The 14,911-nt window shown below is 38.0% G+C and overlaps 1 protein-coding gene across 7 annotated transcripts in view; it reads right to left on the bottom strand.

Annotated features, from left to right (window-relative positions):
• The window catches only part of SMURF1 (SMAD specific E3 ubiquitin protein ligase 1), a 124,950-nt gene that overhangs the window by 50,011 nt on the left and 60,028 nt on the right, over positions 1 to 14,911 (bottom strand). For 2 of the 7 annotated variants that reach the window (XM_058569273.1, XM_058569274.1), the window contains exon 1: positions 1,083 to 1,271. The exons of 2 other annotated variants lie outside the window; for them this stretch is intronic. In XM_058569273.1, the coding sequence (XP_058425256.1) occupies positions 1,083 to 1,167 (85 nt within the window). In that variant the 5' untranslated portion in view covers positions 1,168 to 1,271. Of the gene's footprint in view, positions 1 to 1,082; positions 1,272 to 14,911 lie in introns of those variants that run through there. 3 more of the 7 variants (XM_058569277.1, XM_058569278.1, XM_058569279.1) reach the window with 2 other exon arrangements.

The raw sequence follows: 14,911 nt of genomic DNA, 5'->3' as shown, positions 1-14,911 counted from the left end.
CAATTTTGTGCAAAGATCCTTTAGGATCATACTGAATCTACTTTAGTTAAAGGCATATTAATTTCTCCCACTAGAATAATTTTGTGATCTTGAGATAGAATTCTCTTTGTCTACTCTAGGAGATATAATGATAAAAGATAATTTATTACACAGCATAAAATCCCACTCTGTCTAGATATACCACTTATTTTTAAACAAGTATGTGATACACCAATTATGAGTGAGTTTCTGGGGATACCACAATGAACAAAAGAGACATTTACTTTTACAAAAAATGAAGCTTATTTTTTCGGTGTAGACCAGGCATGGCTGCTTCAACTCCAACTCTCAAGTGCTCTCTACTTTGGACAAATCATGTCTCTTACATCCTATAATTTCCTAATCACGTACCATAGTTTCCTCATGTTGGGGATAAAGTAAGAGTAAATTACATGATGTTCACTTAGCATCTGAAAATACACGGAAGGGAAGTGTTTTGCTAACTTGAGGTAAATTCAATTAGTAAGACAAGCTTCTTTACCAGGTCGCTGACAAAAGCATAGGGTCCCCAAAATACTATTTGTGGTTTCACCCACTCCCAGGATAAGCTACATCAACACAAATTTAGTACTTTATTATATCATCTTAAGAAATTTTCCATTTTTGGGGTTTTTTCCCCCGGTTTTAATGAGAAATAGTTGACATACAAGAAATTTTCTAATTTGTGTCAATACTTCACACTATTTTTCTATTCTCCAAGGCTAGAAACTTTGGCTGTAATTTTTATTCCTCCCTCCTCTTATATTTATATGTATCACCACATCCTACCTTCTCTTTCTTCCAACTGTCTCTTGAATTCGTCCTTCCCCTGCTTTTGTACTCACTCTCCTAGTCTCGGCTTCACCTACTCACAGCTTAATCTAAGAGCAGCGTGCCCTTCCTAACTCAAGCCTCTCCATTCACATTACACTTAGCCACCAGATTAGTCTTCTGAAATGCCATTTTCCTGTTCTGAGGCTCAAAAGACTCCAATGGCTCTGTCTTGTATTTACTGCAAATCTGTTTCTCCCTGAGTTTTAAAGTGTCCCATTCTCTAGTATCACCTTTATTTCCCACATTCTTCAAAGCGTAGTTGGGTTCATTCCCCGCTTCCATCCGCCCCAACCAGTGCTCCCGCTGGGCGGTCATTCCTGCTCCTCAATCCACCGGACAAGCCCTCTCTCTTCCTGTGCTCTATCTTCTCGAGCCAGGCGAGGCCCACTTTCTCAGTGAAGCCCCATTCAGGCCAGCGTCTCCCAAACGTCACTCTGTGATAACATTTTCACTAGTGCCAAAATGAAAACAGTGAGAACAATATAGTGGGTTTTCATAAAACTGAACTAATTAATTTTAAACACCTGTCCTTTGTCCCAGTGTTATGTCTATTTTTTTCATGTTGAAATATCCTATCTTTAACGAAATGAGGTAACAAAAAATGGTAATAGTTTCAACAGTGACTTGGCAAAATAAAAAGTTGGCAATTTTATGTGGATAGCCTTATTTACATAATGTTTTGACTGCTCCGGGAATCACTACTCTAACCAGCAGCAATCTGTTGCCGCTTTACTCCTGTTTACTGTCAGAGCCAGAGAGCTGAGTGCTCAATCACTTTTCATACGGGTGGCTTTGCCCCCAGCTAAGTTCCTCTGAAGTCCCACCTTCCACCCCTTTAGACACGGGCTTCATGTGGTGCTGGCCACACAACAGGCACGTAACGTGGATTATGATGAACAGAAAACAAAAAGCAAGCCAGAGAGTAACAGTGATAAAAATATAGAAAATTAAGGTATCTCACTAACTTAAAACATCTACGTAAAATTTTCATTTATTAGAAAATATAATTTACCACCTAGGATAGCCACCAGCACATAATATGCATTTAAAGTATATTATTAGTTGTCTATCTCATCTAACTTAAGTCTAAAACTCACTCTTTTTATCTCCTTGGGGAAAAATCCTTTAAGCTACAAAAAAGAGTAAAAACAGAATCCCTGCTCATGGCAAAGAGTAAGGTTTCCTGATCAGAGTGCTTCACTAGCATGTCATTTTCTAGGCCCTGTACCAGAGTCACTCATCCGTCACTTCTCATACAAATTTAGGAAATCCTCAAATTTTCATTAAGAGGAAAAAACAATCACATTTGAGTTACATCAGCAGACTTTAAATGCCAAAATCTTCAAATCCATACAGAATTGAACTCTGTTCCATTACCTGCTTAATGAAATAAACAACTTTTCCCAATCCTTCTCAATAAGTTTATACACATAACACACTAACACATTTCCACTATTCAGACACCATTAGATGATAAAATGATTTCTTCTTTGCAGGTAAAATTGTCTAAGTTAACAAAACACGTTTTAGCAATCACCAGCCGTCCCTATTGGCTCTGGAGGTGCGGGTGACTCTGGTAAACTGACAGGCTTGAGACAGGTTTTCCAAACACCTCCTTGCTTAAAATATGAGTGTTACAGCTTCATCTTCTATCAATGTATTAAATTAGAAAATAAAGGACAGAACTGTGTGAATTATTTGACCTCAGAAGTGTGACAGGGTTCAGCTCATAGCCCCAAACCTTGAAGCACCCGCGAGGCAGGGCTGCTGTGGCAGAAACTCTCCTCCCCCCATGAGGCAGAGCTCAGCTCTGAGATGAGGGGACATGCTTGCTCCTCTGCCTGTCCCCTTCGGTCCCCACCAGCAGCAAACACTAACACCATTCATGTGACTTTAGAGTCTCAGAAGCTCTTTTATATACATCATTCTCTACCTATTCTTACAGGATGAGGCAAGTGGACATACAGGGCAGGTGTCACTTTTTTCCACTTTATTGGTGAAATTATTCAGATCCAGAAAGATTCAGCAGCCATCCCCACTTCTACCCCCATCCCACATTACACTATCATAGCAGCATCACAGCTGTTATCAGAGTTTGAAATTAAATCCTCTATTTATTGATATGCTGCTTCATGTCTGCCTGTCCCATACAAAAACGTCCACTGGAACAGGACTGTGTCTTTGGTATTCACCACTGTATCCAGAGCTTGGTATGGTGTCTGGCACACAGAGGTTACTTTAAAATGTTTGCTGAATAAATAAATTTTATTTTTTTCCTGTCTAACTACTCACTAGAACATAAGCACCAAGACGGCAGGGACTATTCTTCTGAACCATTACATTCCTAGCACGGAACACAGGGCCTGGCATAAATTCAATGCTCAAGAAATATTTGTTGAAATAAATGAATAAGTGCTTGAATGAATGAATGAGATAGTTTTACTAGAACCTCCACTGTGGTGTGACTGACTGCCACCCCATACTCCACCAGGAGTCAGCGCCTGGCAGCTTTGCATACACCGCCACCCGACAGATCTTCTTCAGAACGAATGTATGCTATTTCTTAAGGTATCATGAGTGACATTTGGTGGCACTAGGGAAAAAAAGGTTCCCCTGCATCGAAACAGAGGTAATACAATGCAGGAGAAAAAAAAGTACATGCCAAAAAACAAGTAATAAAGTCCAGAGGGCATTTGGAACTTTTTTTTGAACAAAGCCCTCATTAATGAACACAGTCATTTTTACACCTTAAGGGATGATTTCCAAGGACTGATCAGGCCATTACACTCCAAGAAAGTCTATAACTGAGGGACATATTTAATTTTTAACTTTTAATCCTAAAATGTTGCTTTTCTTGACACCGTGGATTTGCCCCACAGAATCTACATTAGGAAGACTTCTTCCTGGGTGAAGAAAGAAGACAGGCCTCCCAGGAAGCAATTTCCAAAGCTACTGTTGGCTTTTGTTTGATTACTTCCCAAGTATTACAGGCCAGACCCCTTGGCTTGGGAGATAAGCAAAGTATCTCATTTAAAGTCTCTGTCTTTTAGAATAATTTCCATCTCCAGATCTCCAGTCTCCAGTTTCTGTCTTAAATAAACCAAATGGAATGTCTTCCAATCATGTTAGAGTGAAACAAAGGCATGAAGAATCAGGGTGATTTTACAGGTGGACACATATTTCTTTGCCTTACAACATAGGAAAATTCAAGTTTTCATTAGAGAAAGTTTTATCTAAATTTTTTAAGTTATATTCCAAAAGTAATCAGTTCCTAGATCAGTTAATTATCAACGTTGTCTCCTTAAACACGTTTATTTTTCCTTTCTAATGTCCTCATACAAAGGCCATACGCAATGGTAATGTTTATTACCTCCAACTCTACCTCAGCCTGGATGTCTACTATCTCATTTGCTGAAAAGTGAGCACATGGTGATTGTACACCAGGAACTAAGGAGCAGTGTGCAACTTGAACTTCCGAAACCACCCTGGAAGCAGACTATCTCCCAGGCAACCATCCGACCAATACATCTGCTGGACCAATACATCTGCCAAAAACATTGGATGAAGCCTATCAATGGAATCACAGTGAACAGTTTGGAAGGTTTGGAAACTTTGCCATTGTTTTGTGAAACTTTAAAAATGCAATCTAATTTCCTTGAGTATAACTAATAACAGCAGCTCAAATTTATTGAATGCTTACAAGATCATTAGGCACTATACTGCATCTGACATCATGATTGCATTTATTCAACACCACAACTCCATGAGACAGATACTGTTATTATATTCATTTTCCTGATGAGAAAACTGAGGCTTTAAATTAAAAGGTCATATAACTTGACAAACCAAGGTCAGTTAGTAAAAGCTGCTGCTTCTGAGTGGTGAATCCATTCATCCATTTAACAAACATCTGCTGATCACCCACCACAGGCAAAGCCCTGTTCTAAACTCGGAGGATTCCATGAAGAACAACAACAAAAATGGTGCTTGTCCTCAGGGTACTTCCCATGCCTGAGGGTTTGACTTCTAAGGAAAGTAAACTATGAGCATCCTTTTTTTTTTTTAACAACTGCTTAAAATTGACTTCTCGGCCGGCCCATGGCTTAAGTGCGGTTAAGTGCGTGCACTGCGCTACTGGCGGCTGCGGTTCGGATCCCGGGCGCCCACCAACGCACGGCTTCTCCGGCCATGCTGAGGCCGCATCCCACATACAGCAACTAGAAGGATGTGCAGCTATGACATACAACTATCTACTGGGGTTCTGCGGGGAAAAAAGGAGGAGGACTGGCAAGAGATGTTAGCTCAGAGCTGGTCTTCCTCAGCAAAAAGAGGAGGATTAGCATGGATCTTAGCTCAGGGCTGATCTTCCTCACAAAAAAAAAAAAAATTGACTTCTCAAGGTTGGACTATCTTCCTAAGGTTATACAGTATAAAATAAAACTCAACTTTGTCAGGAAAGAAATGAATTTCAACCCCAAAAGCCTGTCATTAAGTAAATTACATTTGATTGTCACCCTAGAAGGAACTTGAATGAACTCCATTCACAGGAGATAATCCAGGGTTAACAGGGAGGAGAACTCCACATAAATCCAAACGTCCTCACCCGCCTGACTCTTGAAGACCTGGTCATATAAATGAAGCTGTGTTCTTCTGATGAAGCCAGCCTAAACAAGGTGGTAACTGCTGAGAGTAAAGGGGAAATTGAGGGATTTGGTGGCAACAAAGCAACAAAGAATTAAGCAAACTAGTCTACAACCTGATAATCAGACCAGACCCAAAACAAATAAGCAAGGAAAAAAGGTAATAATTAATAAACAATAGCAAGAGAAAGTTCTCTCAGCATTTTCTCTCCTTCAGTTACTGGGCTGACAAATGAGGCCTTATTAATTTGATGCATAGAAAGGTCGACAGAAAACCCAAAGGTGAGGACAAAGTTTAGCAAGGTAACACATTGCAAATATCCGCATGCACGGTTATGAAAAAACCCATAATACACAATCTTTTAGAACAAATTCATTATAATTTCTTTCCTATTTGTGATTTTATAGTGCTAGGTTCTATAGCACTGAAGTATTTAAAGGTATTATTTTGCATGGTTTTATCATAAAATTTTGTATAATTACTTAGCGAATCATTATTCATATCATGTAAATCAGGGTAAAATCATTATGCTCAATTTAGTCGAGAAAAATAGAAGCCAAGGAGATTGAATAACTTGCTCAAGGTGACCTGGCAAAGTTAGTGATGGAGATAAGAACTTGATCCATCCATAAACTAAAACCACATAGTTCAACGAATTATGCTCCTTCATTAAGACAACTGAGTATTAAGAATGAAATAATTTGTCACAACATTAAAATTTCAAATAAATGTGGCCAACACTGGATTCATAAGATCATTTAAATTAAAAAAAAAAAAATCAGTCATGATCCAGCAATTCTACCCTTAGGTGTGTAATCAACAGAAATGCACATATACATAACGTTTGCCATATAGTAGAATGGTTATAGCAGCACAGTTGGTAATAACCAAAGACCAAGAACCATTGAGATGCCCATCAACAGTACAATGAATAAAGAAGTTGTGGTATTCACAAAATGCAATATTATACAGCAATGAGAAAAACAACTACAACTACACACAAAATCATGAATGATTCTCACAAGCATGATATTCAATGGAAGACATAATATATATTATATAATGTCATTTATATAAAGCACAAAACCAGGCAGAACTAATATATACTGTTGAAGTTGGCTATGGTTACCCTTTAGCAGGACAAAGTACAACTGGAAGGAATCCTGAGGAAGGTGTCTGGGTAACTGGCAAGCCTCGGTTTCTTGATCTGGGTGCTGATTACACATGTGTGTTCAGTTTGTGAGAATTCAGTGAGCTATACACTTAAATATTTATAAATCAATCATAAAAATCAATGGAACAGAATAGAAAGTCCAAATATAGACCCATAGGTATAAGATCAATTGATTTGCATTAAAGGTGCCAAGATAATTCAGTGAAGCGGTAAAAAAAAGATAGTCTTTTCCGGACTAGCAAATGGGATGGATATCCAGTTGAGATAAATGGGATACCCTTAGGAGAAAAGAATAAATAAACCTTAACCCTTACCTCACACCATACACAAAAATTGACTTGAAAAGGAGCACAGACTTAAACATAAACACTAGGTACCATTAAGAAAATAAAAAGGCAAGAGAAAATTCTCCCAGCGAGGAGAAAATCTTCATAATTCATATATCTGAAAAAGAGTTGTATGGAGAATATATAAAGAACTCTTACAACTCAATAATCAAAAGAAAAATAACCCAATTTAAAAATGGCTGAAAAAACTTGGACACTTCATTGAAGAAGACCAGAAAGCAAATGGCCAGCAAGCACATGAAAACATGCTCAACATCACTAATCATCAGTGAAATGCAAATGAAAACCACAATAAGGTACTACTACACACCCACTAGAACAGCTAAAATTAAAAAGACAATACTAAGTGTTGGTGAGGGCACAGGGGAACTACAACTCTCCTACATTGCTGCTGGAAGTATAAAATGGAACAGCCACTTTGGAGATCTGTTTAGTAGACATTGACCCTACGACTTAGTAATTCTACTCCTAGGCTTTTACTTGAAGAAGTGAAAACATAGAACTACAAAAAGGTGTGTGCATAAAAGTTGATAGCAGCTTTATTCCTAAGAGCCAAAAATGATAACCCAATATCCATTGACAAGTGAATGGACAAATAAATGGTGGTGTATTCACGCAATGACTACAACACAGTAATAAAAAAGAATAAACCACTGGTACATGCAAAAACCTGGATAAATCTCAGAAACATTAAGAAACGCGTAAGAGTACATACTACATGATTACATGTATATAAAACTTTAGAATAGGCAAAATTAATCAATATAAAAAGCAAATCACTAGTGGACTGGGTCTAGGAATCAGGTGGGAAGACTGGCTGCAAAAGGCCATCAGGAACGTTCTGGAGTGATGGAAATGTTCTATATCTTTACTTGGGTGGTGGTTACTTGAGTGTCATGTGTTTGTTACAACTCATTGAACTATACACTTAAAATGAGTACATTTTATTATAGGTAAATTATACTTCAGTAAAGTTTATTTTAAAAGTAAAAAGAATCCTAGTATTGTACAAGAACATATAATGACACGAGATGATAATAGATATATTTAATTAGGAAAAGTTTACATTTCTAATATCATCATTCGTTAAAAGGAAAAAGGGCTCCATGGGGAAATGGATAATTCTAGGACCGGGGCAGGAAATATACAAGATGAGCATCTTGTAGTGACAGAAAGGAAATGCTAAAATAAAATAAAATAAAATAACAACCCACCAACTGGGAGAAAATATTTGCAAATCATATCTGACAAGGGGTTAATCTCCATAATATATAAAGAACTCACTCAACTGAACAACAAAAAAAATGAATAACCCAGGGGCCGGCCCGGTGGCGCAAGCGGTTAAGTGCGCACGCTCCGCTGCAGCGGCCCGGGGTTCGCTGGTTCGGATCCCGGGCGTGCACCGACGCACTGCTTGGCAAGCCATGCTGTGGCGGCGTCCCATATAAAGTGGAGGAAGATGGGCACAGATGTTAGCCCAGGGCCGTCTTCCTCAGCAAAAAAAGAGGAGGATTGGCGGATGTTAGCACAGGGCTGATCTCCTCGCAAAAAAAAAAAAAAAAAAAATGAATAACCCAATCAAAAAATGGGCAGAGGATATGAACAGACATTTTTCCAAAGAAAATATACAGATGGTGAATAGGCACATGAAAAGATGTTCAACATCACTAATCATCAGGGAAATGCAAATCAAAACTACACTAAGATATCAACTTACACCCGTGAGAATGGCTACAATCACCAAGACAAAAAATAATGTTGGAGAGGATGTGGAGAAAAGGGAACCCTCATTCACTGCTGGTGGGAATGCAAACTGGTGCAGCCTCTACGGAAAACAGTATGGAGATTCCTCAAAAAATTAAAAATAGAAATACCTTATGATCCAGCTATCCCACTACTGGGTATTTATCCAAAGAACTTGAAAGCAACAATCCAAAGAGGCTTATGCACCCCTATGTTCACTGCAGCATTATTCACTATAGCCAAGAAGTGGAAGCAACCCAAGTGTCCATCGACAGATGATTGGATAAAGAAGATGTGGTATATATACACAATGGAATACCTACTCAGCCATAAAAAAAGACAAAATCGTTCCATTTGCAACAACATGGATGGACCTGGAGGGTATTATGTTAAGTGAAATAAGCCTGACAGAGAAAGATAAACACCGTATGACTTCACTCATATGTGGAATATAAACTAACACATGGACAGAGAGAACAATTTGGCGGTTACCAAGGGGACGGAGGTTGGGGTGGGCACAAGTGGTGAATGGGTGCATTTATATGGTGACTGACAAATAATAATGTACAACTGAAATATCACAATGTTATAAACTATCATGACATCAATTGAAAAAAATTAAAAAAAAAAAATCCAGACAACTCCCCCTAAAAAAGAGTACATACTGTATGATTTAATTTATATGAAATTCTACAAAATGCAAACTAATCTACAGTGACAAGCAGATCAGTCTGAGCCTGGGAATTAAGGGGGCATGGAGTGGAGTGGGAGGGAGACATTACAAAGAAGCATGAGGAAATTTGGAGGCATGAGTTATGTGTTATTATCTTGATTGTGGTCATGTATGTATGTCAAAACTTATCAAACTGTACACTTTATAGGTGCTTTAGAGTATGCCAATTATACATCAATAAAGCTGTAAAAACATGTAATTACAAAATGAAAAAAAAATAGAATAAAATAAATCCCACCACATTGAGGGGGGTATGACAAAGCGGCACAGGAGCCAACTGATAGAACTCAAAATGGCCAAAGCTGGAACATTTTGAGCAACAAAATAAGTAAAGTAGTACTGCGTTATAAGCCCAAGTATAAAATCAATATTCATGAGCCTACACCGATATTAATAAATAATTGAGTAAATTAATAATGGGAGAAAAGAGACAAATCTAATGTGCTGAAAAACTCCAAGTAAATTATGTAGATACTCCACCCTAAGGAAGGGGGAGCATAACCCCACTCCTTCAGTGTGGGCTGTGCACAGTGACTTCCTTCCAAAGAGCAGAGAAGGGAAAGCAGGAGAAAGGGAAAGTTCACAGTGGAGAAACCTAACAAGCACGACCTCAGCCAGGTGATCAAGGCAACATCGACAGTCATAACTCATATGATAGTATGTATTTTTGATATGATGTGATGAGATCCATGAGAATGGATCTTCCTCCCCAAAATGCATAATCCCTGTTTAAGCGTGAGAAAAACATCAGACAAATTCCAATTGATGGACATTCTACAAATACCTGACTAGTACTCCTCAAAACTGTCAAGGTCATCAAAAACAAGGAAAGTCTAACAAACTGTCACAGCCAAGAAGCCTAGGGAGACATGACATTACGACAACTAAATGTAATGTCATATCCTGAATGGGATCCTGGAACAGGAAAAGTCATTAGGTAAAAACTAAGGAAATCTGAATAAAATATTCAGTTAATAATAATATATTAATATTGGTTCATTAATTATAACAAATGTACCACATTAACATTAGATTTTAATAATTGGGAAACTGTGTGCAGGTGTGTGGGGGGGGTTAATATGGGAACTCTGTGCTATCTGCAATAATTCTGTAAATCTAAAACTGTTCTAAAAAATAAAATCTGTGAATAAAAAAATTAAAACAAAAATAGGTTATAGAACAAGCAGTATGTACAGTATGACTCCTTTTATGGTAAAATTGTGTGTATAAATAATATGTTAAAAAAATGAGTGACTTTGTAAGAAAGACTGTAATGACAGCAAAGATTCTTAATCCACTTCTTTGCCTAATCACTAACACTACTTCCACTTTCTAGTCCTCATCCAGATTAGTAATATGCCATTCATAATCTCTACCACCAGGCAACTCATAGGGCTGGAAATGGCATTTTTCCGGGTTGATACATATATATGTTAGAAGAGACAGGAGCAGTGAAAAAGGGACATCACTAAAGTAAGTAAGAACATAAAATATAAAGCTTTGAAGACTGTCCTGAGGATAAAATTTTCAAAAATTAATTCACAAAATCATTTTCACAGAGCCCTGCAAGTGTTCATTCTATTACTTTGCTCATTGCTTTGCTATCCGAAATCTTGTGGCTTTTCATTCATTTATTTAAAAAAAAATAGTAACACCACACTGATCATACTTCCAACTTGAATAAAGCTGACAGGTTATTAGGTTTCTAGACTGGCAGACTGAACACGTGCTGCCATCTGTCCCATCCTCAAAAACCAACAGGAATGATATATGGATATTTAAGACATACAAATACACAGAACTCTGCTCACAAATTTAAGGAATCCCTAAAAGATGGAGAACAAACAAGGAGAGGGAAACCTTAGCTGTAGACAGACGACAACACAGCCACATGCAGGCAAGTGCGACTGCAGAAGGTGACACCAACACTTGTGGCATTCCAGGTGTGGGAGTCAGGAGGAGAGGCCACTAGAGCGGTGAGCTGGGGTCTGAAGAGCTATGTAGTCAGTGCAGTCAGGCTCCTCATCAGGTGCACCCACTCTCCAGTGGGGGCCCGCGACCCAGGCCCAGGTTCTGTCTCCAGCTGCAAAACTGAGTATAGTAGCGTGGCTCCGGGCCACAGGCTGAAGTTCAGAGCTCATGCACTGCACAGACTAACAGCCCCTCCGCGGCACATCCCTGCCTCCAACCTCCATTCTCTTGCGCCTTGACTGAGAAACAAGGGAAATCCCAGCTGCAAAAATGAATATATAACTAAGAATCACCAAACGTTTATAGGAAGCCACATCATGAAAGAGAAAAAAAACTCAATGAAATTGTTTTCCTCCTAAAGCTGAGAATATACATTCTATACAAACAAGCATGGAATTTAGAAAAGATGACTACATACTAAGCTATAAAGGAAACTTAAACAAATTTCCCAAATTGAAAACAGTCCACATTCATTCACTAAATGTTATCAAAACTCCACAGCAAATATATATCATAAATAAATCCACACATCTGGAAAATTTAAAACCTATTTTCAAATAACTCAGATTAAAAAGAAGGTCAAAGTGGCAATAAGAAACTATAATCAAATGAAAACAAAAAATATTATATATTAAAATGCGTGGGCTTAACTTCATTCATTACAAATCCAGAAAGTTGGAAAATGTATGAACTAATCTTCCAACTCAAGAGATAAATAAGTCCAAAGAAAGCAGAAAGGAGTCATAAAGATAATAGCAAACATTTATGAAAAAGAAAATAGGAGAGTTGTCAATAAAATCAGAAGCCAGATCTTTTAAAAGATTAGTTTTTTAAAGTGAACAAATCTTTTATAAATTAGCTCAAGAAAAAAGAAAGGCAACACAAATAAACCACACAAAGACAGAAGGAGGAGATAAAACCACAAGAATGAATTTTACAAATCCTAAGAGCGCACCACAGGCACAAATTTAACAATGGCCAAAATGAAATTTTTTTTAGAAACATATAAATTGTTAAAATTGGCCCCAAAAGTAGTAAAACCCTGACCAATAACCATAGAAGTTGAAATGGTAATTGAAAATCTACCCACAAAACAAGGCATCAAGCCCAGATAGTTTTACAGGAGAATTCTATCAAGATTTCAAGGTACAGATAATTCTCACCTTATAAAAAATAAATAAGGCAAGCCACTCCAACTGAGTTATGAGGCTAACATCAAAACCAGAAACTACAGGAAAAGAAAAGAAAATTATAGACTCTGGTAGATACCCCTAATGCTCCCAGTACCTAGTTCTCCTCTCCTTCAAGGCAAATGGAAGATTGTACTTTTCAACTCCCTTGAGTTAGCTGGGACCATGTGACTGTAGTACTTCTAGCAGAAGTGGTGTGTGTCACTTCTGGGCCAAAGTACAGAACAACAGGTAAGAGATCTCCCTGCCTCCGCGAAGCCTGAAGCCACCACTTGAGATGGCGGTGGGGCAGAAGCCCTATCAGCCTTGATATCTGAATAACTCTCCGGAAAACAGCCCCACTGACTCACAATGAGCATGTGCAAAAAGTAAATAATGGTTACCTGGGGAGAGGGGAGAGGGGTGGAGGGGAGAGTATAGAGGAATGGAGGGGAGAGGGGAGAGGGGTGGAGGGGAGAGTATAGAGGGATGGAGGGGAGAGGGGTGGAGGGGAGAAGTATAGAGGGATGGCGCAGGGAGAACACCAGGTTTGGAATTGGTGGACAAGGGAGACTTGAGCCTAACATTTTTGTTCTTCCATCATGAAAATGTGTTTATCTATATATTGCTTCTTAATTAAAGATAAATCTCATAGGTCCAAGAGAAAAAGAGAATGAATAGAGGAGAGGAAAGAAGGAAAACTTCTTTCAAGACGGAAGAAAGTTAAGGAGGAGGGAAAGAGGGAAGAAATTCATTTAAAATTTAACATCTGGAGAAGACTCTCATAGTATTTGTAGAATCTTGAATTGGAAGAGCTCTTGGGATCACCCTTGTAACAGATAGAAGACCTTCTAAACTATTTATTGGTGCATTTTTTTTTCTGTTTATCTTCTTTTCAAAGCAGGAGAAAAATAAACATAAGATTTATTTTTCAAATAAGTTTCTAGGTTTGATTTTGTAGGAAGCAATGGCCCCAACATGGACAGATATATCTAGAGGTAGATTTAATAATTATTAACTGTAAAACTAACAATAACAATTGCTAAAATTTGTTGAGCTTATTCTGTGCCAAACATTATTAACGACACTTCACAGATTATATCTTATCTAGTTCTCACGACAGAAAAGGAAGCCAAGGTTAGGTGAGATTAAGTTACTTGCCCAAGACCACACAGCCTGTAAGAGGAAAACCTCGAGTCTGTCTGACTCTGGTGCCTAGGCGCTACACTGCACCATAGTCCCCGACAGTGGGTTTAGAAAAGGTATAATTATGGTGACAAATCGACATACAACATAAGGAAGTCAGAATACTCTAGAGAAACATGTATTTTTAAAAAAGCAAACAAATATGACTTAAAACAATAAAAAAGGAACTCTGCTAGATCTTGCTTCTAAGTAGAGAATGAAAAAAAAATCGTAAAGTAGCAGTATCTCGTTAAGTATACATTTTAAAATATAACAACTTGTTAAGATATAATTCACAAACCATAAAATTCAGATTTTTAAAGTGTGAATACAAGTCAATGGTTTTTAGTATAGTCAGAGTTGTACAACCATCACCACCATCTCATTTCACAACATTTTCATGACCCCCCAAAGAAGCCCTGTAGCCATTAGCAGCCACTCCCCATTCTCCCCTCCCCCCAGCCCCTGGCATCCACTAATCTACTTTCTGTCTCTCTGTATTTGCCTATTCTGGACATTTCATATAAATGGAATCATACAATACGTGACCTTTTATGATTAGTTTCTTTCATTTAGCATAATGTTTTCAAGGTTCATTCATTTTGTAGCAAGTATTGGTACTTCATTCTTTTTGTTGCCAAATAACATTCAGTTATACAGATATACCATATTCTGTGTATCCATTCATCAGATAATGGACAGTTCATTGTTACCACATTTTGGCTACTGTGAATGACGCTGCTAATGAACATTCATGTAACAAGGTTTTATGCAGACATATGTTTTCAATTCTCTTGGGTATATACCTACAGGTAGAACTGCTGGGTCATATAGTAACTCTACGTTCAGCATTTTGAGGAACTGCCAAATTGTTTTCCTAAGTGGCAGCACAATTTTACATTCCCACCAGCAATGTATGAAGCTCCCAATTTCTCTATGTCCTCACCACCACTTATTATTATCTGTCCCAGCACCATTTGTTGAAAGGACTATTCTTGCCCCCATCTAACTGTCTTGACATTACTGTCAAAAATCAATTCGCTGTAAATGTGACAGTTTATTTCTGGACTCTCAATTCTAGTCCATTGATCTATAT

The sequence above is a fragment of the Diceros bicornis genome, chromosome 26 (assembly GCF_020826845.1).
Source record: "Diceros bicornis minor isolate mBicDic1 chromosome 26, mDicBic1.mat.cur, whole genome shotgun sequence".
Taxonomy (NCBI): domain Eukaryota; kingdom Metazoa; phylum Chordata; class Mammalia; order Perissodactyla; family Rhinocerotidae; genus Diceros; species Diceros bicornis.
This window is presented reverse-complemented; position numbering and strand designations above follow the sequence as displayed.